We start from the raw sequence: 23,442 nt of genomic DNA, 5'->3' as shown, positions 1-23,442 counted from the left end.
GTGCGTGCTATAGGCCGGTGCGTGGTATACCCCGATAAATACGATAATCAATTGTAGATATAAAATATGTTATATCCAAATTGTCCCTGAAGAAGGTTGCCTTATCGCAAAAAATATGTACATGCACAAAGGTATAAAATCTGAAACATTGATTTCAAGATAATGTTACTCATTGTTACTTTTATCTTATTTTAGGTCACTCAATATCTGGAATGAATTAAAGAAGGTGAACAGGAGAATTATTCAGACCCTTCCTTATTCATGGAGGCTCAGACCCCTACGTATTCATATTTACAATGATGTCCGACCGGAACACAAACTGGACAGCAAATATCAGTTATGAAACCTCTTTTTCATACTTGGACAATGATGAAGCACAATCCCAAGAGCCTGTGTTATCTAGAACAGGACACACAGTGGTGGCAATTTTTCTTGGATTTATCCTTGTCTTTGGCTTCCTTAACAATTTCATAGTGTTAGTCCTATTTTGCAAGTTCAAAACCCTAAGGACTCCAGTCAATATGATGTTATTAAATATAAGTATTAGTGATATGCTAGTCTGTGTATCTGGGACAACATTGAGTTTTACATCCAGTATTCAAGGTCGATGGGTTGGTGGAGAATATGGCTGTCAATGGTATGGCTTCGTCAATTCCTGTTTTGGTAAGTACAGTATGTATACATTATTATATATATTAACTGATACCCAGGTAAGTCTCTGTATACATAATTATACTGGTTTACTTTCCACATATACAGTAAGAAGTAACATACCTAGTTACATAGTTTATAAGGAGGAAAAAAGAGTCCATCAAGTTCAACCTATATCCCTAATGAGTCCCTACTGAGTTGAACCAGAGGAAGGTAAAAATTCCTTCCCAACTCCAAATATGGCAGTCAGAATAAATCCCTGGATGAACATTCTATCCCTATAAATCTAGTATCCATAACCAGTAATGTTATTACTCTCCAGAAATGCATCCAGGCCCCTTTTGAACTCTTTTACAGAGTTCCCCATGACCACCTCCTCAGGCAGAGAATTCCTCAGTCTCTCCGCTCTCACCATAAAGAACCCCCGTATATGCTGGTGTAGAAACCTTCTTTCCTCTTCTTTTCCCCCTTGTTATAGATACAGTTCTGAATGCTCCTGGTGCACACACTGAATGTTTTCATAGGAATCCATTGACCCAATTTATGCTAAAAGAGTGCTATTTTGGCATATGTTTGAGAGGACATATCTTATGAATCAACATACATTTTTTTTGTGTTATTTATCCTAAAAAAATTGTATTGTATTCCTTATACTAAGGATAGTTGTCTGTGATTCAGCTACAGTAGGATAATTGGTTGCCACAGTCCCATTTGATTTCATGTTTACCCACATACTGTAGATAAACATAAGCATTGATAATGCACAATAAAGAACTGTGTTTGCAATGTTGTATGCAATATTTTACTGTAACATAAAAAGATACAGCTGACACACAGACCATGTAGAGGACAACAAATAAACATGAACACAATTTTACTTATGCAGCCAGCAATATAAACACCTACGATATGAATGACACACAAATAATGGTTGCATTTAGTACTAATCTATAATGTCTTGCAAGAGCCATGTGCTAGAAATACCATGTGTAAATGTCAATTATTTAGCATAGTTTGTTCTTTTTTAAAATGAGGATTTACAGATGCTGCTGTAGGCTTGACATGTGGCAAGCTACTCTTTTTGCATGATGTACTACATTATAAGGGTACACATCACAGAAAGTAAGTGTAGAAAATGCAAAAATAGAGAAACAGAAACACAGCCGCAGATCCATAATTTGTATTTTGATCTACTTGCTTCTCAGCATAAATTTAAAAACTAACAGGTTGTTTGTATACATTTTGATCAAAAAGTACAAGCCCACTCTCCACGTCAAGGCCACCTATTCAGAGTGGGTCCCACTGCCACTGCAACACCATGCCTACAAGGGGAATGACCCAGTGGCAAGGCAGCCCCACTGCTGCCCAACCCAGCCCCTGGCTCTGGGCCACTCCACCCAACAGGCAAAGCACCACAGTAACAATGACCGCCACAGAGCACCACACCAGTGTGAACACCTACCATGTGCTCCCTGCCAGAGGGCTGGGAGAATGCAAGGAGGAATCCCATATGCAGTCTCCTGCTAATAAAAAAATGCCTGGGCTGAATGGGTGGAGCGGAGTGCTGGCTATGAAAGAAGGGAGAGACTACAATTTTAAAGCAAAAATAGAGAAACAGAAACACAGCTGCACATCCACAATTTGTATTTTAATCTACTTACTTCTCTGCATAAATTCAAAAACTAACAGATTGCTAGTATACATTTTGATCAAAAACTACAAGCCCACTCGCCACATCAAGGCCAGACTCATGAAAACTCATCTGTCCAGGCTCCAGCATTGTCTCTTCCGCATCAGCTCATGCTGGGCAGCATCTTAGTTAGCTGTGGCAATGACATGGCTGGTCCGGCCAATGGGAAATGTTGCTAGCAAGGCCAATAAGCAGTGGTGGGTGGGATATTTAAATCCCTGTAGTGTGTCCCAGCCCTGCTCATGATTGCAGCTCACACCTCTTTCACCAGCGTTTGTTCCTGCTATTTGTTTTGTATATCTGACTTCTGCTTGCTCTTGACAATTCTTTTTCTTGCTGTTCTGTACCTTGTAGTCTTCCTGTTTTTATTCCTTGGCTTGAGGCCTGACAACTCTTTTGCTATATGATTCTTTACCCCACTGCTATCTTGGTTGAGACCTGACCTGCCTGATTCTGCTTTGTCTGTCAGTTTGACAGTTTGTTGTTTCCTATTTTGTGCTCCCTGTTTTGGGATTTGGTTAACCCTTTGTAACTCGGACTGTTCCTTAAAATATGTACTGTGCTGTTTGTTTCTACGCCCTGCACCTTAGTAGAGTAGAGATCGTCACTGTGGTTGGGGCAACCCTATTAAAGAGGCAGTCATCCCAAAAGAAAAGGACAGAGGGTGTGAGTCAGCTTAGGACTGCATGTATCCCTTTCCGACATGACAGTATGTTCAAGGAGCAGCGATCCCTACCTTTCCTGTACTCTCCATGGCACTCTATAATGGAAAGAAGTATGTATAGTAACAGGGACCTCTTAAAAGCAGGAATTATTTTTTATGTCACCGTGATAGCTGATCAGACTCTGCCTCAGGTCTCCAATTGCCATGGTTACCATCACACCCTATTATTGGTTCAGAGGGCACAGATCGAGGACAGAGGGGGCCTCTGTCACCCTGTTAGATACCGAAGTCGGCACTGACAGCAGGATCTAAAGGGTTAACTATCAGGATCGGAGCTCCACTTTGCCCCTGGCAATTGCATCAGGAGCCCAGCAGCCAATTCCCACTACAGATGGCACCAACACAGCTGCTCTGCTGGTATCATCCATGGATGTATATGTACGTAACTTTTCTTTATTGGCGGGGCTGATAGTCAGACATTTTTTCATTTCTTACCCCTTGTATTTATTGTGAATATTTCAATCTAATTAACAAAACTAAAATGAAGTCCAAGACATTCCCTCAATCTAAGAATTGCCTTCATTTACCTCTCTATCTACTGTACCTTTGCTCACATGTGGCTTTGATCAGAAAGGCAATTACTTTAATTGGACCGGCTCTAATCTTAACAAACTGGATGAAAGTCAACCTATCTTTGGCATTTTAAGGTAGCACTTAAATTTTTATCTCCCTAATTATTTAGACATCGATAATCTAAATTAGTCAGTTGGGATTAATTTAATTATTCTCTATTTCTTGCCATATATAAATGTAAAGTTTTATACACCACCCACTATTTTAACATTACAAATTCCATTCTAGTAATATTATATATGCTTGTTCTCCATTTTTCTTCCTTCCACATTGAGTATCTTAAGGTTTTCAGGATTATCAAGTTAATTTCATGTGTCTTATGAAATTAAAAACTCTAGCATATCTCAGTGTGTGCTTCAAGTGGAACAGTGCTCTCAATCATTATACCTGTGAAGACCTCAGGGGCTTATGGATCCTGAGCTTAGAAGCATAGATTTAGAATGTTAATCTTGTTTCCAAAGCACAATCAGTATAAAGTAGAGTCACCACCACCCCACCATACATTCAATGTGAACTTGGCTCCTCTTAGGAAAGTGGCCACAGATGGGAGTCGCACAGCAGACCGTCCAGTGCCAGCGTCTGTAGTCAGATGAATGCACGATACCTTATGAAGGAACAATGACACAGCACTTGCTGACTTGCTGCTTTATTGCTTGGAGCGGGGTATACACACATCCTGTTTCCCTCAATCTTGTTTTTCCAACAGCAGCACAATGATGGGGGACAGATTTTTCTTTATAACTCTAACAAATGTGAACTAGAGCCACTATCCTATAAAAGGATGTCTGCCCCCCCCCCCCCACACACACACATACATACATACATACATGCACACACCTTGTGTTTATTATAAGGTATCCTAAGGGGGGCAGGAAGCTTATGTTGCTTTTGGGGCAAAGGGGAACAAGATCAACATTCTAAATGTATGCTTCCCTAGAGCCCTCTTGACTATGGGAACTCAAAATCACACACTTGAGAACAATAACCTCTGAGAACCTTAAATTCAAATTCTACTGGGTGGTAAACTCAATGAAAGCTAAAAACTGCATAACAAATTTCATCTTGCAGGACTAGAGTTCATACAGTGTAAAAAGTTGACATAGCTCTTGAAAAATTGACAACATTTAGGAAATTAGAGTTTTGACCAAGATAATCGAGGTCAATGGCTTCCCAATTCCTATCCATTGATTCATCCAGAAAAACATTTTCAACTTCCTGAAGTGTTTACTTAATAGTAAAGAGCATTGGAAAGATCTAGGGAATGGAAATGTTTTTCCTCATGAGAACATTGAAAGCAGATGACCTCATTACAGTTCATCAAAGATGGAACTTTGGAGTGACATGACAACAACATTACTAAAAGCCCGTCAAAGGGGGATACAGCATTCCATTTTCTGAAAGGGCAAAGGATGGCTGACTACTTAATAACCTGATCATCAAGGCCTTTTGCGTCAGTGGGGATCTTCAAACAGAAGAAATTGGCCCACTAGCTTTGTTTACTTAACACCATGTTATATTCTATATAAGTGTGGACCTTCTGATCTATGCCAAAGGTGTAGCCAGAGAAAAAAAAAAAAGTTAGGGCCACATTATGAACAATCATTGAGTAAACAAGCAGTAAACCATCTGTCAGAGGTCAAATTGGACAGAGAAAAACACAATGTAAGAGGGGCTAGACATCCTCTTATCAGGCTATGGTTCATTGTGTCAAGTGTTAATTTGACTAAAAGTTTAATTTCTTCTACCAGTACACATGGTAAAATTACCCCTATTGTTGTGCTGCTGTTGGAATGACCCTTCAAATTGATATGATTTGAGTAGAAAAATACAGTAAGAAGTATGAAAATGTAGTCGGCTTAACACTGAGTTAATATAACAATCTGTGCAATTGAAAAACCAAGCATTAATAAAAATAAAAAATAAAACAGAGCACATAAAGCAATCTGTGCAATATATATTATAGACATGACGAGTGACCTATTTACATCATTTGTTAAATGGTATATATCAAGTTAAAGGATCACACAATCTGCATGTTAATTATACATGAAAAACCTGATGCACGAAGGACTTTTGCAGCCACTAGGGAATCCGATAATGAATATTATAGTAATATATACAATTCAGAACATTTGACACAACCGATGCAGGACTGAGCATGCACTGGTAATGTATACTGTGAACAAGGGTCACAGGACTTAGGCTTATGTATAAATATATAGTTGACTGTACTATTTTCCAAACCTGTATTATGCACATGAAAAAATACATATTTTGAGGTAAGTATACATGAACAGCCCTAAATCTTGCATATATTACATGAATAAATAAATTGTAAGATATCACCCACTGTAAGAAAGAATCTTGCCATTCAAACCTAGTGGATTTATTACCAGTGGTTCTGCAGGTTTGAGTGAAACCATGTACCGTATGTATCATTAACAATCTGATATAACATTAAATTTAAATCTGTTTAACAAATAACAGGTCCCATGTGTCGTATCAGGTACACCCGCAGGTATGCTCCTCCATCCTAGACCAGGTCAGACTGCGTTTATCTTAAGAATCATCATCCTGAGAAACAGCCCAAGCTGCAGTTCAATCTGTTTGAAGTATATGCTACTTTATCTGCATCTAGTAAACATTTCACACATATTCCAATTGCCTATTAGCCAGTGCTGTAAGGTTGTATTTTACTGGATTCTGCTTTAAAATCTCTAGGTTGACATATTGCTAATTGACTGTCTTGGGGGAACCAACAATTACATCAAGTGTTTTTATTAGCAGTGGAAACTATAGTGTTTTTTTTGTGTATAACTAGAGATGAGCGAAGCTGATGAACCCTAATTGATTACGAATTTAAGGAAATATTCGATTTGCAATGAATGCGAATATGGCCGCGATTCTATTGCGCAAATCGCTTCATTAAACTCCATTTACTGCGGTGCAGGCTCCAGGGCATCTAAAATGGTGGATCCACATGTCAGTATATGGGGCAAGGGATACTGGGGAGGCAAGGCGGGAAGGGAAGTAGGCGGGATGACACTGAATCACATGTAGAATGCAGCCTATCAGCAGCCAGTCACCCCTGTGATGTCACAGAGCTATATAATCGGCAGCCATAATTCCGGCTACATTACAATACACTCCAGAAGGATCATAGGATGCGGAGCCTGTGTGTGTTACAGCAGAGAAAAGTTCAGTTCATCAGTATTTAACATCCTCCTTGTCATATCAGCGTTCTTGTGGACAGAGAGCATTGTTTTTTTTTAACTGAAAAGGATTTTTACTGCAGCTGCAGGCATTAACCTCCCAGTCACTTTCTTTGGCATAGTATTACAGAGAGGGGCACATAGCTGTGTGGTGCCTCATACATTTCAACAAGCTGCATCAACTTCATTAAAGGGAACCAATCATCAGATTTTACCCTATATAATGCTTGGCAAAGCGTTATATAGGGTAAAATTGTTGTCCTCACCATCCATGCATGGCACATGGCTCTGGCTTCCTTGACACAGCGCAGACAAAATGTTCTTCTGTTGTCGGTCACCATGGCTCCTATTTCCAGTTGTCACGGAGAAAGCCATGATTTGATTGCTTGAATAATAACTTTCAGTAGTTCCTCCCCTGTGTGACTCCGTTCGCCAAGGCAAACTAGGTGAAGAACAGGGTGACACCGCCGTGCCCTGCACACATGGTATGCTGGAGGGGCACTGTGACTTGTCCTTGCAGTGGAGGCTGAGGACATTGTGGAGGATGAGGAGGCAGAGTCGGACATTGTCGCAGGACCATCGGCGTGACTGCTTGGAGGCGGAAGGGGCGTGACCTGGCCAACTTTCTGGTGTGGCTGTGCTGGAATCTCATTCACCCAGTGGGCCGTAAAGGACATTTATTGTCCTAGACAGTAGTTACAGCTCCACTCGTCGGCACTGCCATGCACTTTGGTGCACACTGACAGGCTTAAGGATTGGCCCACCCCACCTTCTGTTCTACATGTTTGTGGGCTGGTACAGTCTTTTTTTTTTTAAATGACGGCTTGGGACTTGAAAAGGGAGGGACTGCAGCACCAGAAACTAGTGTTGGGCGTGAACATTCGCATTTCATATTTTTATCGCGAATATCGCAAATTTGTGAATTATATATATGTATATTCAAAATTGCGAATATTCTATCGTTTTTTCCGCATATGCCAACATGTGAATATTCACATATGTGAATATTCGCATATGTGAATATTCGTATATGTGCATATTCGCATAAGTGAATATTTGCATATTCCTTCTTTTCACTTGGGGGCCGATTAGAATGATGCAAATACACTTGTCAGAGGTTATCAACAGCATCCCTAGCAACCAATAGTAAAGTTGCCTACCCCCTCACCATTTTCTTCCTGGAATACGCGAATATTCACATATGCGAATATGCTAATATTCACATATGCAAATATAACGAATACCCAAAATATTGCAAATTCGATTATGAACAATGCCGCTCATCACTACCAGCAACTTGGACAGGAGCACATTCAGCTTCTGCGCCGTTGGACAGAGCATACTGCTGTCTCTGGGACTTCGCTTCGGTGATGGATTGCTGCCAGAAGGATGATGAGAAGTAGGAGGAGCGAGAAGCATCTGGACCAACAGAAGATGGGTATGAATCACAGCTCCATTCGGCTGAGGTGGTGGAGCCTTGGCTAGCTGAAACAGGGAGCGCTGTGCCACTGGGTGATGCAGCGGTTGCTGCAGCAGGCTGGACCACCGCATCGGAGCCACGGTTCTCCTAGGCCGCTTGATTGTGATGCTGCATATGTTGATGTTGGGCCGTGGTGCCAACATTGGGACCCTGGCCATGATTCACCTTCTACCGACACATTTTGCATGTGACAATGTTAATATCCTCCGGTTGCTTGATAAAAAAACTGCCATGCTGCCGAGTAGCTTATTTTCCCCCAAACAGTCCGCATTGAGTGACTACTACTGCCGCCGACTCCAGGAACCCCTGCTCCACTACCTCCCGGGCAAGTAGGCTACTGCGAAGCAGGTGGTCTACCCTGGGCACATTTGGCTCTAGATGCCCCACTTCTGCCACCATGCTGACTCCCAACCAGGCTACACGTGGCTGGCTCAGCTGCTGCCTCACGGGCAACCTGACACCCTCTTTTCCTGATGATGATGATGATAAAGCCCCTTCTGCACCCGGCTCCCAAGTGCGATTGGCTTCGTCATCATCGAGCTGTTTCTGCATGTCACTGATGCCATCATCAGGTTCCTCAACGGTGTCTGTTTCAGGAGCCTGAACGCTCGCAACACCACCTCCCCCACCACTCTCCTCATCACTACTTGCCCGCCTAGCGGAGGAAGTGGCAGATGTCTCCTTCACTTCTTGGCTGGGCAGTAGCTGCTGACTTTCCTCTAGTTGATCATCCTTGCTGTATAGTGGAGCTTAGCCCACAGCATACAATACTTCTCTGTGTGAGGGAACAGCATAGGACAGAGGCGGTTAGAGGTCAGGGACTGCTCCCAGGCTATGCCAACTAAGGGTTGAATCTGAGGAACCCACCGGCTGTTGACTGGGGGTGTCAGAGGTCCCTTGGGATGAAGTGGATGACCGAGTTAACCAAGCAATGACTGCAGATGGGTTACTGGTCTAGACACGACCGCTAGCTGATGACGGGAGCTCAGGCCTCTCGCTAAGACTCCTGCTGTCACACGTCCCTAATCTGCTGTTACCTCTGCCTGCGCCTGATGTATTTAGGTCTCTGCCCCTCTTCTATGCATGGCCTGGCACTTCTCTGCCTGACATACTTGTAGAACTGCTGAAAGAGTATATATTTCACTTATTTGCGGATAATACGCCCCAGTACGGTTACACCAGAAATAAGCGTAACAATCTAGTGTGGAAGTCTTTTAGTGCTTTTACACTAACTGCCCTCTAGTGTTGAGCATGAATATTCGAAATGCTGATTTTTAATAGAATATTTAGAATATAGTGATATATATTTGTATTGACGAATATTCTTTTTTTTATGCACATTGAGTTGCCTGTCTCTAGTCAGAAGGTGAAAAAGGTGGTCCCTCAACATACAGTATGAATTGCAAGCCAAAACAGGAGCAGTCTCGGCACCATCCAGCTAATGCATATGTGAACAGGACACTATAACTCTAGCCACCAGTGACCCTGGAAGCCACACCTGACTCCTCTTCGGTGCTATCCCGCTGCAGTATGATACATGTAACAATATGCAGGAAAGATGCAGAGCACTCACCAGGTTTGCGTATCAGGGGCTTATTTTTTGTAGTACAAGACAGTTGGGTTCACGTGCAGGGGAGCAGAAGGATCAGACGCGGGGGTATGAAAGCTGGCAACTGACCATTTGCGTGCTAAAGCGCTTTGTCAGGCCAGTGCTTAATGACGTGAAGGAAGAGGTGTGCTTTAAACAGGTAAAGGTTGTTATAGATACAATTATCAACAAACCATTAACACCTTAACCTGTTCACGGCCATGGACGTCTATGCTTGTCCATGTGCCGTTAACGGGGTATGACGCAGGCTCCTGACTCAAGCCCGCATCATAACGGCTGGCCCCCAGCTGATTCTTGTAGCTGGGGGCTGGCGTTAATAGCCGACATGCGGCGATCGCCACAGCCGGCTATTAACCCTTTAGATTGCCCCTGTCAAAGTTGACAGCGGCATCTAAAGGTGCCTTTATCCTGTCCCTGGTGTCCCCCCCGCAGCACGATCACGGTGGGGTGATCCACTGCTGAGGTAGCCTTTCATGCCGGCTCCGGTGCTCAGAATGATAAAGCCTGGCAGGACTAGGCTTTATCAATCGAGCGCAGAGCACACAGATCACTGGGATTCTATGGAACCCCATTGATCTGTATGAGGAATCAAATGGTTCCTCCTAAAAGTCCTAAGGGGACTAATAGTGTAAAAAAAAAAAAGTTTAAGCACACACACATTAACCCCTTCCTTATTAAAGCTTAAATCACCCCCTTTTCCCAAATTCCATATAAAAATTATATAAGCATAATAGAAATAATAAGTCCAAAATAGCGTATTTTTTGTCAAAAGTGATCAAAAAGTAAGTTGAAAACATAAATGGTACCGATTAAAACTTCAGATTACACCGCAAAAAATTAGTCCTCATACCACCCCGTACGAGGAAAATCAAAAAGTTATGGGGGTCAGAAGAGGACAATTTTAAATATATTAATGTAGTTATGTTTTTTTCCAAAAGTACGGCAAAATCAAACCTATATAAATAGGGTATCATTTTAATCATATGGACCTACAGAATAAAGATAAAGTGTATTTTGTACCGAAAAAATGTACGGCTTAGAAACGGAAGCCCCCAAAATTTACAAAATGGTGTTTTTCCTTCAACTTGTTGCACAATGGATTTTTTTTTCTGTGTCACCGTAAATTTTTGGGTGTCATTACAAAGTAGATTGGTAAATTGGTGGCACAAAAAATATGGATTTTTAGGTGCAAAATTGAAAGGGTTATGATTTTTAAAAGGTAAGGAGGAAAAAACTAAAGTGCAAACACAGAGAAACACTTGGTCCTTAAGAGCTTAAATGAGGTGAATAACCGTGCATAGAAACAAAGAATCTCTTTTTGTAAATTCAATGGTAAACATAAAACAGCCAGACTAGGAGGTTATAATATTAATATAAAGCAATTTTTTACTTGTAGAACCTCGTTTGTTGTCTACTGTCTTTCATGTACCGGCTGACATTTTTACATAGGGAAAACAATTCAGCCCCTTTTTCATAGAATAAGAGAGCACCTGAGATCCTTGAGAACAGGGGTAGGAGCTCCATGCCTTATTTACCATATGCAGGAGGTCCACAACAATAACCCAGATGCACTAAAATTCTTTGCTATAGAAAGGATTGAAATTCCAGAAGGCGTTAGTTGCAGCAGGGCCGGCTTTAGGGTGGGGCAACATGGAAAGTTGCCCAGAGCCCCCAGCAAATGTAAGATAATTCTCCTTATGGGGAGGGGAGGACACACTGCCAGCCCTTCTAGTACTACTACTCCCAGCAGCCTGCTGCATCAGGCCAAGTCTATTAGTCCAACATGAGCTACAGTACAGCAGAGCCTCATGATAATGTTGCTTGCCAGACTGTAAATGTACAATATAAACTACAACTCCCAGTGGGGTCTTTCCCACCACATCCCTTTAAGACTGGGGGAGGGGCACAGACAAGGAGACCACACTGGGAGTTGTAGTCCTATGTGGTATAATAAATTGTACCTCTAGATTTCTTTTTAACATATGACTATGACGCAGCACTGTGCAGGATATTCATTTGTTTAATATGATTTTTTTTTAAATCATCGCCTAAAAAGCCAAACAGTAAGCTTTAATCCTAGATGTTTTCAACTGTATATTGCTGTGCCGTGTAAGAAGAAGTTACCACCTCCAGTGATGAGACCCAGTGCGATAGAATTACATGCTGGTTCTCATCACTGAAGATGGGTCCTATAGAGACACAGTGGTAATCTCTTCTTATACGGCACAGCAATATACAGCTGAAGGCATCCAGGATAAATCTTACTGTTTGGTTTTTTAGGCGATGATTTTAAAATAAATCATATTTAGACAAATGAGTATCATGCACAGTGCTGCGTCATAGTCATATGTGAAAAAGAACTCTAGAGATACAATCTAACACTCTGAAATGCAAAGTTAACTTGTGGCTCTGCTGCACTTTAACTTCTGTGGGATTAAAAGACTCAGCATTACCCACTTGGCTTCTGTGACAATAAAGTGCACTACCAAGTTAGACTTTTATGGGTGCTCTCTGGTATAGAGGTTCCCTGGCTGACTTTTTTGGGTACTCTGTAGTATAGAGGTTCCCTGGCTGACTTTTATGGGTGCTCTCTGGTATCGAGGTTCCCTGGCTGACTTTTATGGGTGCTCTCTGGTATAGAGGTTCCCTGGCTGACTTTTATGGGTGCTCTCTGGTATAGAGGTTCCCTGGCTGACTTTTATGGGTGCTCTCTGGTATAGAGGTTCCCTGGCTGACTTTTATGGGTGCTCTCTGGTATCGAGGTTCCCTGTCTGTATTGCAGTGGGGAAATGTATTATTTAGTTTTCTTTTTTGCAAACTCAGAGGATTTGTAGTCATCATGGCGGTTTGGGGTGGAGTGAGAAGATGGGAAAAGAAAATTACTCCTGAGGGGGTATTAACACTAACAGTATCCTGTGTATATTTTGATCCACAGAATTTGAAGCTGCAGATTTTATGCTGCAGGTTTCAATGAAAACTAATTGGACACAGCTTCAAATCTGCATTTTCAAATCCTGTACATCAAATATCTACAGGATACTGTACACGTGAATAGACCCTAATAAAGAAGATTATTCTGCCTCTGAATTTGTTTGATCAGAAATATATTCATTTATCCTGCACTGATTGTGGTGACACTCAGGCCAACATGTGCTATCTGATTTTGATGTATTGTATGTGTATCAAGTCTTAGTATGGTGGCAATATTGGTATTCCTATAGTTGTTTTTACCTGAATCACTGAATGGTGGCGTTATTTACTCATGGCATGGTGGTGTTATATAGTCTTGGTTTGATGTATATGGAGCACAGGGGGCTTAACCTCTTCAGGACATGGGGCGTATGCATATGCCCTGCATCCCGAGTCCTTAAGGACGTAGGGCATATGCATACGCCCGTGGGAAATCCGGTCCCCACCGCTAGTCGGTTGGGGACCGGACCGGGATGCTTGCTGGAATCATTCAGCAGGCATCCCAGCACATCACCGAGGGGGGTCCTAAGACCCCCCCCCCCCCCCATGTCGGCGATCGCAGAAAATTGCATGTCAATCCAGACATGCAATTTTCTGCTATTTTTGGCTGATCTGGTCTCTGGTGACCCGATCACCCGGAAAATAGGGATGATCGGAGCTGTCAGTGACAGCCCCGATCATACTGAGGCATAGGAGCGAGGTCGCAGTGCTGCGATCTCCTCCTATCCCCTGCCATTAGTCAGAACTGAATTCTGACCAATGGCAGCGCAGGACAGTGGGTTGCCATGGGAACCCCCCCGTTCTGCCCACCCCTGGACAGAACGAGGGGAGAAGATGGAGGCCGGTACCTGGAGGAGAAGATGCGTGGGGACTGCCGATCATCGCTGGAGACTGCGGAGATCACGGCGCAGGTAGGGAAGGAAAGTTGCAGTAAAGCAATCTTTACTGTGGCAACCACTAGGGAGGCCGAACTGCTGGGAGTTGTAGTTTCGCAACATGTGGAGGGTCACAGTTTGGAGACCACTGTTACAGTGGTGCCCAAACGGTAGCCCTCCAGATGTTGCCAAACTACAACTCTCAGCATGCCTAGACTGCCCAGGCATGCTGGGAGTTGTAGTTCTGTAACATTTGTCCCTTCAGATTTTGCAATTTTCATGAAATTTTTGAAAATTGCTGCTCTACTTTGAAGCCCTCTAATTTTTTCAAAAAGTAAAAATATGCCCATTTTATGATGCCAACATAAAGTGGACATACTGTATTTGTCAATAAAATGTATTTGGAATATCCATTTTCCTTAGGCTAGGATTCCACTTGTTTTTTTTTTCTGGCAGTTTTTGGAAAACTGCCACTGCAGTTTTTGGAAAACTGCCACTGCAGTTTTTGAGCCAAAGCCAGAAGTGTATTCAAAAGGAATAGGACATATAAAGGAAGGACTTACACTTCTCCTCCCTTATGGATCCACTTCTGACTTTGGCTCAAAAACTTCAGTGGCAGTTTTCCAAAAACTGCCAGAAAAAAAAACAAGTGGAATCCTAGCCTTACAAGCAGAGAGCTTCAAAGTTAGAAATATGCAAAATTTTCTAAATTTTCATGAAATTTTGGGTGTATTCAACAAAAAAGGATGCAAGTAACGACGAAAATTTACCACCAAAATAAAGTAGAATATGTCACGAAAAAACCGTATCAGAATATTCGGTAAAAACGCTTTAGAGTTATTAATGCGTAAAGTGACGGTGGTCAGAATTGTGAAAAAGGGCTCAGTCCTTAAGGTGAAAAATGGCTGCGTCCTTAAGGGGTCTAAGGGATTAACCAGAGCGAGGATTTTGTTTTTCTAGAAGCATGCCCATTCTACATTATTTATGAAAAAAGTAAGCCTTTAATACCCCCAGCGCTCCTGTGGTGCCTCTGATATCCCGCTCCGGTCCCTGGCTGCAATCCTCTTGCTATGTATAATAGTATTAGTGGTGGTAATATTGGTCTCAGTATACAGGATTTAGACAGTGTGTGCATATATATATATATATATATATATATATATATATATATATATATTTATCCACACACAAAAAAGAGGAATACATCTGTGCCCCAATGTCAGTGGCTGTAGGGCTGGTTTACAATTATTTCCAGGGCTGGTTTTTATTCCCAGTCCGGCCCTGAATACAGTAGTGAGAATATGGCCTGAAAGCTGTCCGGGCTGCACAGAGCCTATAGACAGCATACACACTTAATTTGGATTTTCTAGGACCTTTGGTAACAAGGATGGCTTGAGGTGAGGCATTAAAATGTGAGTGACTGCCGCTATTGACTGCTGAGTGCTGGCACAAGGAATACACACCAGACAGAATGTTGGTATCATATCACCTTCCCAGCATACTGCCTAAAGAGCTGCCCAATGAGTTCTGTTTAATTACACTGAAGTACATTGGGGGGTATTTATCAAAGGGTTTATGTGTCTTTTTTAACGTAACTTTGGCGCAATACTTTGGTGCAGTGTCTTTTTGTGCCAAAGTTTGGCGCATCTTCTCCACTGTCATTTTTTAGAACTTTCTCAAAATCACACGGTCCTGTGTGTGATTTTAACTTTAGTCAGTAATTCATCATTTGGCACAATTTTGGCCCAAATCCCGTTTTTTTGGCGCAAATCACCGCCAAGAAATTTTGCACATGGAAAACACACATAGCAATGTCAGAAAATGTAAAGGCATCCAAATACATTAAAAACATTTTTTGTGAAAGCAGCGACGCCTCCAGGGCTGCTCAATACTATCCTGCAACATAGTTGTCTCTGAGGAACCTTCACTCTCCGTTGAGCCAGCATTGGACATGGCCACACAGGTTCAGGAAAGGTAAGCACTAAAGCAGTGGTCTCCAACCTGCGGACCTTCAGATGTTGCAAAACTACAACTCCCAGCATTCCCGGACAGCATGCTGGGAATTGTAGTTTTGCAACATCTGGAGGTCCGCAGGTTGAAGACCACTGCACTAAAGTAACAAAACAAAAAAAAACTACCCAAGTTGAAAATAAAATCCATTTCACATGGGGACTATAAACCCCACAAAAGAAAATAATTCACGTCGCTTGCTGATATACTGCAGGAGGGACTCTGAAATGGCTGCTCTGCAGGGTAAAATACACTGTCCTCTGTGGTGGTAAGTTCTGTGTAAAAGGCGCTGTGAACAACTGATTTCAACATTTGAGCCAAAATTACTAACAACTTGCACCAAATGATAAATTTGGTGCATGTCCACGAAAACCAAAGTGAAAAAAAAGGGTAAAAAGAAACTGTCAACAGGCAAAATTGATAAATACCCCCCATTGCTTTTACATTTGACAAAAAAAGGGAAGTTTAGTTATGATGTCAAAATCATCATGTTACATTTTGATTGGTTATTTGAGCTTTATCTCTGTAAATATTAGCATATTTAGCATCCATTTCTTTCTTGGCCAAAGTTCATTTATGCGGCCCTCTCGCTCTCATAGTGGAAAATCCCAGATCCTTGTCCTTCTATACTATCTGTATCCTCTTCAAATATTTTGTCTTCTGACATCTCATCTTGGGCCTTCCAAGGTCTTTTTCTTAGTCACGAGCAGAATGCAAGCTGACTTATGGGTTAAGGGTAGTTTAGCAAATATCTTTCTCCAGCATCAGCAATGGCATATTACTATTAATATATTGATCAGTCATCAGAAACATAAGGTTCATCCTTCTCAATTCCCCCTAAAGATATTTGTTAAACGTACACGACATCTTTCCCTATAATATACTCCGCCTATCAGTCTCAGGTTACAGGGGGAAAGAAAAAATACGGGTATGAGATGCTTCACTGGTTTGAGGCGAGCGGCTCCTTATAAACCACCCCCCTTTGTACCCAGACTGATCCTTCACCTGGGACTCATATATTAGCTCTACTCTACTGGAGCTGCTAATGAGCACCAACACTACTACATGTCAGTGAATGCAATCTACATTTAACCCAATGGGACAACCATGGTTATAAAAGCAGCACTTTTAAACTGAAAAAAGTACAGTATGTTCTACAGGGCCTGACAAAAGAAAAAAAATATACAAAACAGAAAAAATTACTTAACAGTATCTGTGAGAAAAAACAAAACAAAAATTTTTTGCTGGATTAATCGAAATCCTGGAGTATGAAAATCTGCTTATGGTATTTTTTGCAAGATGTAACGGGGGGGAATAGCAGCCCACATACACAGCTGCAGCTAAACTTCTTTTTTTTTATTTTTTATTTTATTTACTTAATGGATTGCTGCAAATTTTGATTACCATGAAATTATGTATTTTATCACTTATGAAACCATGATTTATTTAAAAAGGATATACATCAGGAACATCGCGTGAGAGATGTGTGTATCCATGTTGATTTTTTTCTAGCTTCACCGATGTGGGTGTAATATGCAAAACCCTGCTGATTGGGGGTGGTATACACAATGATTTGTTATTTCTATTAGGTGTTTAGAAAGGATTTTTCACCATAAGTACTAATTGATATAATTTCCATCCACATTGTAACATGAGCACAATTTATTAAGTACATTACTAAATATATCTTAGGCCTCCCACTGCAGAAAAACCTGTTCGGGTTACACAACCGTTCATTTTAATGGGTCTGCAAACCTGCCACTATTACGGACTGTCCATGTGCCCAAACAAGTGCATGGTAGCGTAACTCGCAGTGGAAATCTACTGCTAGTTACGAACATGTGAACGGTCTCTTAAACACAAAAAATATTTACAATAGATCTTAGATTTGGACCCTGATACGTTTGTGTTATGGCCTTAGATGCTTTTCCTACTCGTCTGATCCTTCTGCTCCCCTGCATGTGAACCCAACTGTCTTGTACTACAATAAAGAAGCCCCTGATATGCAAACCTGGTGAGTGCTCCTCATCTTTCCTGCATATTGATACAGTATGTATTGGTTCCAATAAAACCATTGTATGTTGATTTCATAACTCTGTGGAAAAATTGTCATTTGTTCCAAAGCGCACGAAAGTTCAGCTTAAAGTAAGAAAACATGAAGAATAAAGAAAAATAAACACAAAAATATACAATTTTTATTGCAAACAAAACATCTGTTTAGCTATTGATGTCAATAGAACTCAATTAGTGAAAGAAAGATGTTTTTATGTTGTATTTTAGCGGTTTTTCACCCGTAAAATTGCCACTTCCTGGATGTAAAAATGGCCAAAAATACACTGTGTAATCATGGCCAAAGAAGGAAAACTACAAACCATATAAGGTCTAGAACAGTGATGGTGAACCTTTTTGAGCCTGAGTGCCCAAACCGTAATTCACGACAACTTTTTTCCCCTCAAAGTGCCAGCACAGCAATTATATCAGAATACTGAGGATTAAGTTTAGAAAAAACTATTCATACAGTTGCCATAACTAATTAACATCTTTAGTTTTAAAAGAAGAACATAACAACTGTGCTGTGTGTTTGAGGGGTGCTGTGAGAGGGTCTGCTGTGTTTATGTAGGTGTGTGGGGGGATGGGGTGCTGTGTGGGGTAGGTGCTGTGTGTGGGGGGATGGAGTGCTGTGTGGGGTAGGGGCTGTGTGTGTGGGGTGGATGGAGTGATGTGTGGGGTAGGTGCTGTGTGTGTGGGAGGGGATGGAGTGCTGTGTGGGGTAGGTGCTGTGTGTGTGTGGGGGGATGGAGTGCTGTGTGGGTGTGGGGGTAGGGGCTCTGTGTGTGTGTGGTGGGGGGGGGGTTAGGGGTGCAGCAGGTTATTTATTTTTAATAAATTTAAAATGCTCATTTATTTATTTTTAACAGTTATCCCCCCCCCCTCCTCTCTTCTTCTTACCTTTGGAGAAGGAGGGGGAGGACACAGTCATATGATGGGGAATATACACTATAGGAGAGGCACCAGCTATATGAGGGGTACTGCTATATGAAATTCATGTAGCCCATGTTTCCCCTCATATAGCCCATGTTCCCCTCTTACTGCCCCTCTCCCCTTCTCATACAGCCACTGTCCCCTCTCATACAGCCCCTGTCCCCCTTCATACAGCCCCTGTCCCCCCTCATACAACCTATGTTCCCCCTCATACAGCCGCTGTCCCCCCTCATACAACCTATGTTCCCCCTCATACAGATGCTGTCCCCCCTCATACCACCTATGTTCCCCCTCATACAGCCCCTGTCCCCCTCATACCACCTATGTTCCCCCTCATACAGCCCCTGTCCCCCTCACACAACCTATGTTCCCCCTCATACAGCCCCTGTCCCCCATCATACAATCTATGTTCCCCCTCATACAGCCTATGTCCCCCTCATACAACCTATGTTCCCCCTCATACAGCCTATGTGCCCCCTCATACAACCTATGTTCCCCCTCATACAGCCCCTGTCCCCCCTCATACAACCTATGTTCCCCCTCATACAGCCTATGTCCCCCTCATACAACCTATGTTCCCCCTCATACAGCCTATGTGCCCCCTCCTACAGCCTATGTGCCCCCTCATAAAACCTATGTTCCCCCTCATACAGCCCCTGTCCCCTTTCATACAACCTATGCCCCCCCTCATACAACATATGTCCCCCCCTCATAAAACCTATGTCCCCCTCATACAACCTATGTCCCCCCTCATACAGCCCCTGTCTTCACTCATACAACCTATGTTCTCCCTCATACAACCTATGTTCCCCCTCATACAACCTATGTCCCCCTTCATACAACCTATGTCCCCCTCATACAGCCCCTGTCCCCCCTCATACAACCTATGTTCCCCCTCATACAGCCCTGTTCCCCCTCATACAACCCATGTTCCCCCTCATACAACCTATGTCCCCCCTCATACAACCTATGTTCCCCCTCATGCAACCTATGCCCCCCTCATACAACCTGTGTCCCCCTCATACAACCTATGTCCCCCCTCATACAGCCTATGTTCCCCCCTCAGAAAGCATATGTTTCCCCTCATACAGCCCCTGTCCCCCCTCATACAACCTATGTTCCCCCTCATACAACCTATGTCCCCCCTCATACAACCTATGTCCCCCCTCATACAATCTATGTCCCCCCCTCATACAACCTATGTCCCCCCTCATACAACCTATGTCCCCCCCTCATACAACCTATGTCCCCCCTCATACAACCTATGTCCCCCCCTCATACAACCTATGTCCCCCCTCAGAAAGCATATGTTTCCCCTCATACAGCCCCTTTCCCCCCCATACAACCTATATCCCCCCTCACACAACCTATGTCCCCCCTCATACAGCCTATGTTCCCCCTCATACAACCTATGTCTCCCCTCTTACAACCTATGTCCCTCCTCATACAACTTATGTCCCTCCTCATACAACCTATGTCCCCCCTCATACAGCCCATTCCCTCCATACAAATAATCCTCTCCTTGTCATTATTAAATATTTTAATATGAAATAGGGAGGAATAATCTTAATTTCATGTACCTGGCCTGCACTCTGTTACTTCCTCCCACGCGGCTCCTGCTGTACCATAGAGCGCTGGGAGGAAGTGACTTCCTGCCAGCGCTCAGCACTGCTGGGAGAAAGCCACAGCCCGGCGCACTGTACGGGAGTCGGCTTCCACCGCAGGGCTTTTAAGTGCTGTGCCAAGCCACCGCGTGATGCCGAGCAGAGCCACCGTGGGAAGCCAGGCCGAGCTGCTGCATGAGCCGGTGACAAGTAGTCGCCAGATTTGGTCAGTTGGCGAACTATGGCCGCGTGCCCACAGAGGGGGCTCGGCGTGCCACCTGTGGGACGCGTGCCATAGGTTCGCCATCACTGGTCTAGAAGGTATGTAGCTGTCTGGCCATGCTCTGTTCTCTAACAGAGGGAAAGAGAGGATTATAAAAAATATGTGCTTTTCCTGTCTAGGTGCTACAAGTGGGACTGCTGGGACACTGATAGCAATTGATAGCAATAAACAGGAAACAGGGGAGTCATAATGATTAAATATTATTTATCAAGAAAGACAGAAAGTCGGCACTGCCGCCTACCAGTTGCTGGAGGTGGTATGAACTGCAACCTACTTCAGGTGTCTAGATGAAATCGTGTTCACACGGTGCTCAATCTCAGGAAATGTAGCAAATCTAATAACATGGAAGAAGTGACAGGAGCCACTCGTGGATGCAACACGTAGATTTATTCAGGTACGGTCACAGGATGCAACACAGTCAACAAGCCGTTTCATGCTAAATGCGCTTATTCATGACCTATCCCAGAATCCTTCACCTCCACCTTAAATAAGTCGGGATACACCCAACTTTATTAACAATGGACACCCCACTCCTTAAAACTTACTAATAAAATATACAAAATATTACAATAGTACAAAATCTAGGAATAAGGTGAGGGTATTCCTTGCACATATAGCTTAGTAACAGTTAAATATATTGTTACATAATTAAATTATCAAAATACCAAAGAAAGGAAAAAAACTGGAAAAAGTAAAAAGAAAATGAGAGAAGAGAAAAAAAAGAGAAAAGAAAAAGGAGCTCAAAAATACGGTGAAAGAAAAAAGACAAAAGACAGTAAGTTGTTACTGATCTATGGGGAACGTACTTAGATCGCTTCTAGTATTTAAACCTAGGACCCCTAAGGCTTCGGTCTATAAAATAAATTCCGTCTCATTTTGTAATAATAATTTATTTCTATCTCCACCTCTATCTGGGACCTTTTGGACACATAAACCCATGAACTTCAAATCATTGCCTCTTGCATATGTTTCACAAAACGTGTGCTACCTACTCCTGTCTTTAGTGATCTTAAATGTTCCCTAAAACGAACATACATCGGCCTAATAGGTGCGTTTAGGAGGTGAAGTTTTTTAGAGAAAGGATTTTATCACATGCAAAACTTGTTTTGTGATGTATGTGCTGATCTGCAGTTGTGGATATTTTTACATAGGGAAGACTATTAGGCCGATGTATGTTCGTTTTAGGGAACATTTAAGATCACTATAGACAGGAGTAGGTAGCACACGTTTTGTGAAACATATGCAAGAGGTACATTATAATAAAAGTAATGATTTGAAGTTCATGGGCTTATATGTCCAAAAGGTCCCAGACAGAGGTGGAAATAGAAATAACTTATTATTACAAAAATAGTTTATTTTACGGATCGAAGCTTTGGGGGGTTCTAGGTTTAAATACTAGAATCGATCTAAGTACGTTCCCCATAGATCAGTAACCACTTTCTGTCTGATGTCTTTTTTCTTTCACCATTTTTTAGCTCCTTTTTCTTTTCTCTTTTTTTTTCTCTTCTCTCATTTTCTTTTTACTTTTTTCATTTTTTTCCTTTCTTTGGTATTTTGATAATTTAATTATGTAACAATATATTTAACTATTTGTTACTAAGTTATATGTGCAAGGAATACCCTCACCTTATTCCTAGATTTTGTACTATTGTAATATTTTGTATATTTTATTAGTATGTTTTAAGTACCGGGGTGTCCATTGTTAATAAAGTTGGGTGTATCCCGACTTACTTAAGGTGGAGGTGAAGGATTCTGGGATAGGTCATGAATAAGTGCAGTTAGCGTGAAACGGCTTGTTGACTGTGTTGCATCCTGTGACCGTACCTGAATAAATCTACGTGTTGCATCCACGAGTGCCTCCTGTCACTTCTTCCATGATTAAATATTACTTAACCAAATTAAAATGACTTTAATATTGACAAAACAATAAATAAACAAATACACAAATAAATACATAAATAAATAAATAAATAGACATGATTTTGTTTTTCAAACTGAGAGCAAATTGTACTCTGGTACATGGGTGAAATACCCAGTATGCCTCTTTATTTAAGGAATGTGTTTTATATCCCTCCGCTGGGAAGCTTATATGTCTTGTCATAACATATGAGCAAATTAACCCTTTCTGGGTGACATTCAATAAGATGTTGCACTGCTGTTGACATGTTCTGATTTCTAGAAGACAAAATTCTAGCTTTGAATTTTCTTTTGGTGCATCCTACGTAATATTTTTCACAAGCAATGCATTCAGTGATATAAACAACAGAGTCACAGTTACAAGTGACATGCTGTCTAATTGAATAGGTATTATTACTGTTGCCTGACTAGCTAAAAGTGTTAGTAGGAGACAAAACATTGCAGACTTTGCAAGGATGTGAGCCACCTGTATACAAGCTTCGATAATTTAATCATGTATGTTTTGATGATTTATTTAAAAATATTTTGGGGGTAGCAAATTGCCTAGGATAAGATTTCAGTCAGCTTCTTACCCTCTGTTAGAAGAGGTACTGTAAGTGTTAATATTGTTTGTTTAAAGGGATACTCCAGGGAAGTATATTTAAAAAAAAAAAAAAAAAAAAAAGCTCAAAAGCCACCACACTTCCTGGATATGTTCCCTGTAAACCATTCTGCCTGATATGCATGGTTCTTGTGGCCTTTGTTGTCTTCTTTGGCTGCTTGATTGGGTTTAGTTCCCTGGAGTACCCCTTTAAGTTGTGTAAATTGCTTGTTCTGTTGTAAGACTAGCATCAGAATGTTATTAAGGGTAGGGTCACAGGTG

The 23,442-nt window shown here is 42.0% G+C and overlaps 1 protein-coding gene across 1 annotated transcript in view; it reads left to right on the top strand.

Annotated features, from left to right (window-relative positions):
- LOC130355643 (pinopsin-like) overlaps positions 1–23,442 on the top strand; it is a 320,381-nt gene that overhangs the window by 142,257 nt on the left and 154,682 nt on the right. The window contains exon 2 of the mRNA XM_056556042.1: positions 196–663. Coding sequence (XP_056412017.1) covers positions 297–663 — 367 coding nt within the window. The 5' untranslated portion in view covers positions 196–296. The remainder of the gene's footprint in view (positions 1–195; positions 664–23,442) is intronic.

The sequence above is a fragment of the Hyla sarda genome, chromosome 2 (genome assembly GCF_029499605.1).
Source record: "Hyla sarda isolate aHylSar1 chromosome 2, aHylSar1.hap1, whole genome shotgun sequence".
In the NCBI taxonomy this organism is placed as follows: domain Eukaryota; kingdom Metazoa; phylum Chordata; class Amphibia; order Anura; family Hylidae; genus Hyla; species Hyla sarda.
This window is presented reverse-complemented; position numbering and strand designations above follow the sequence as displayed.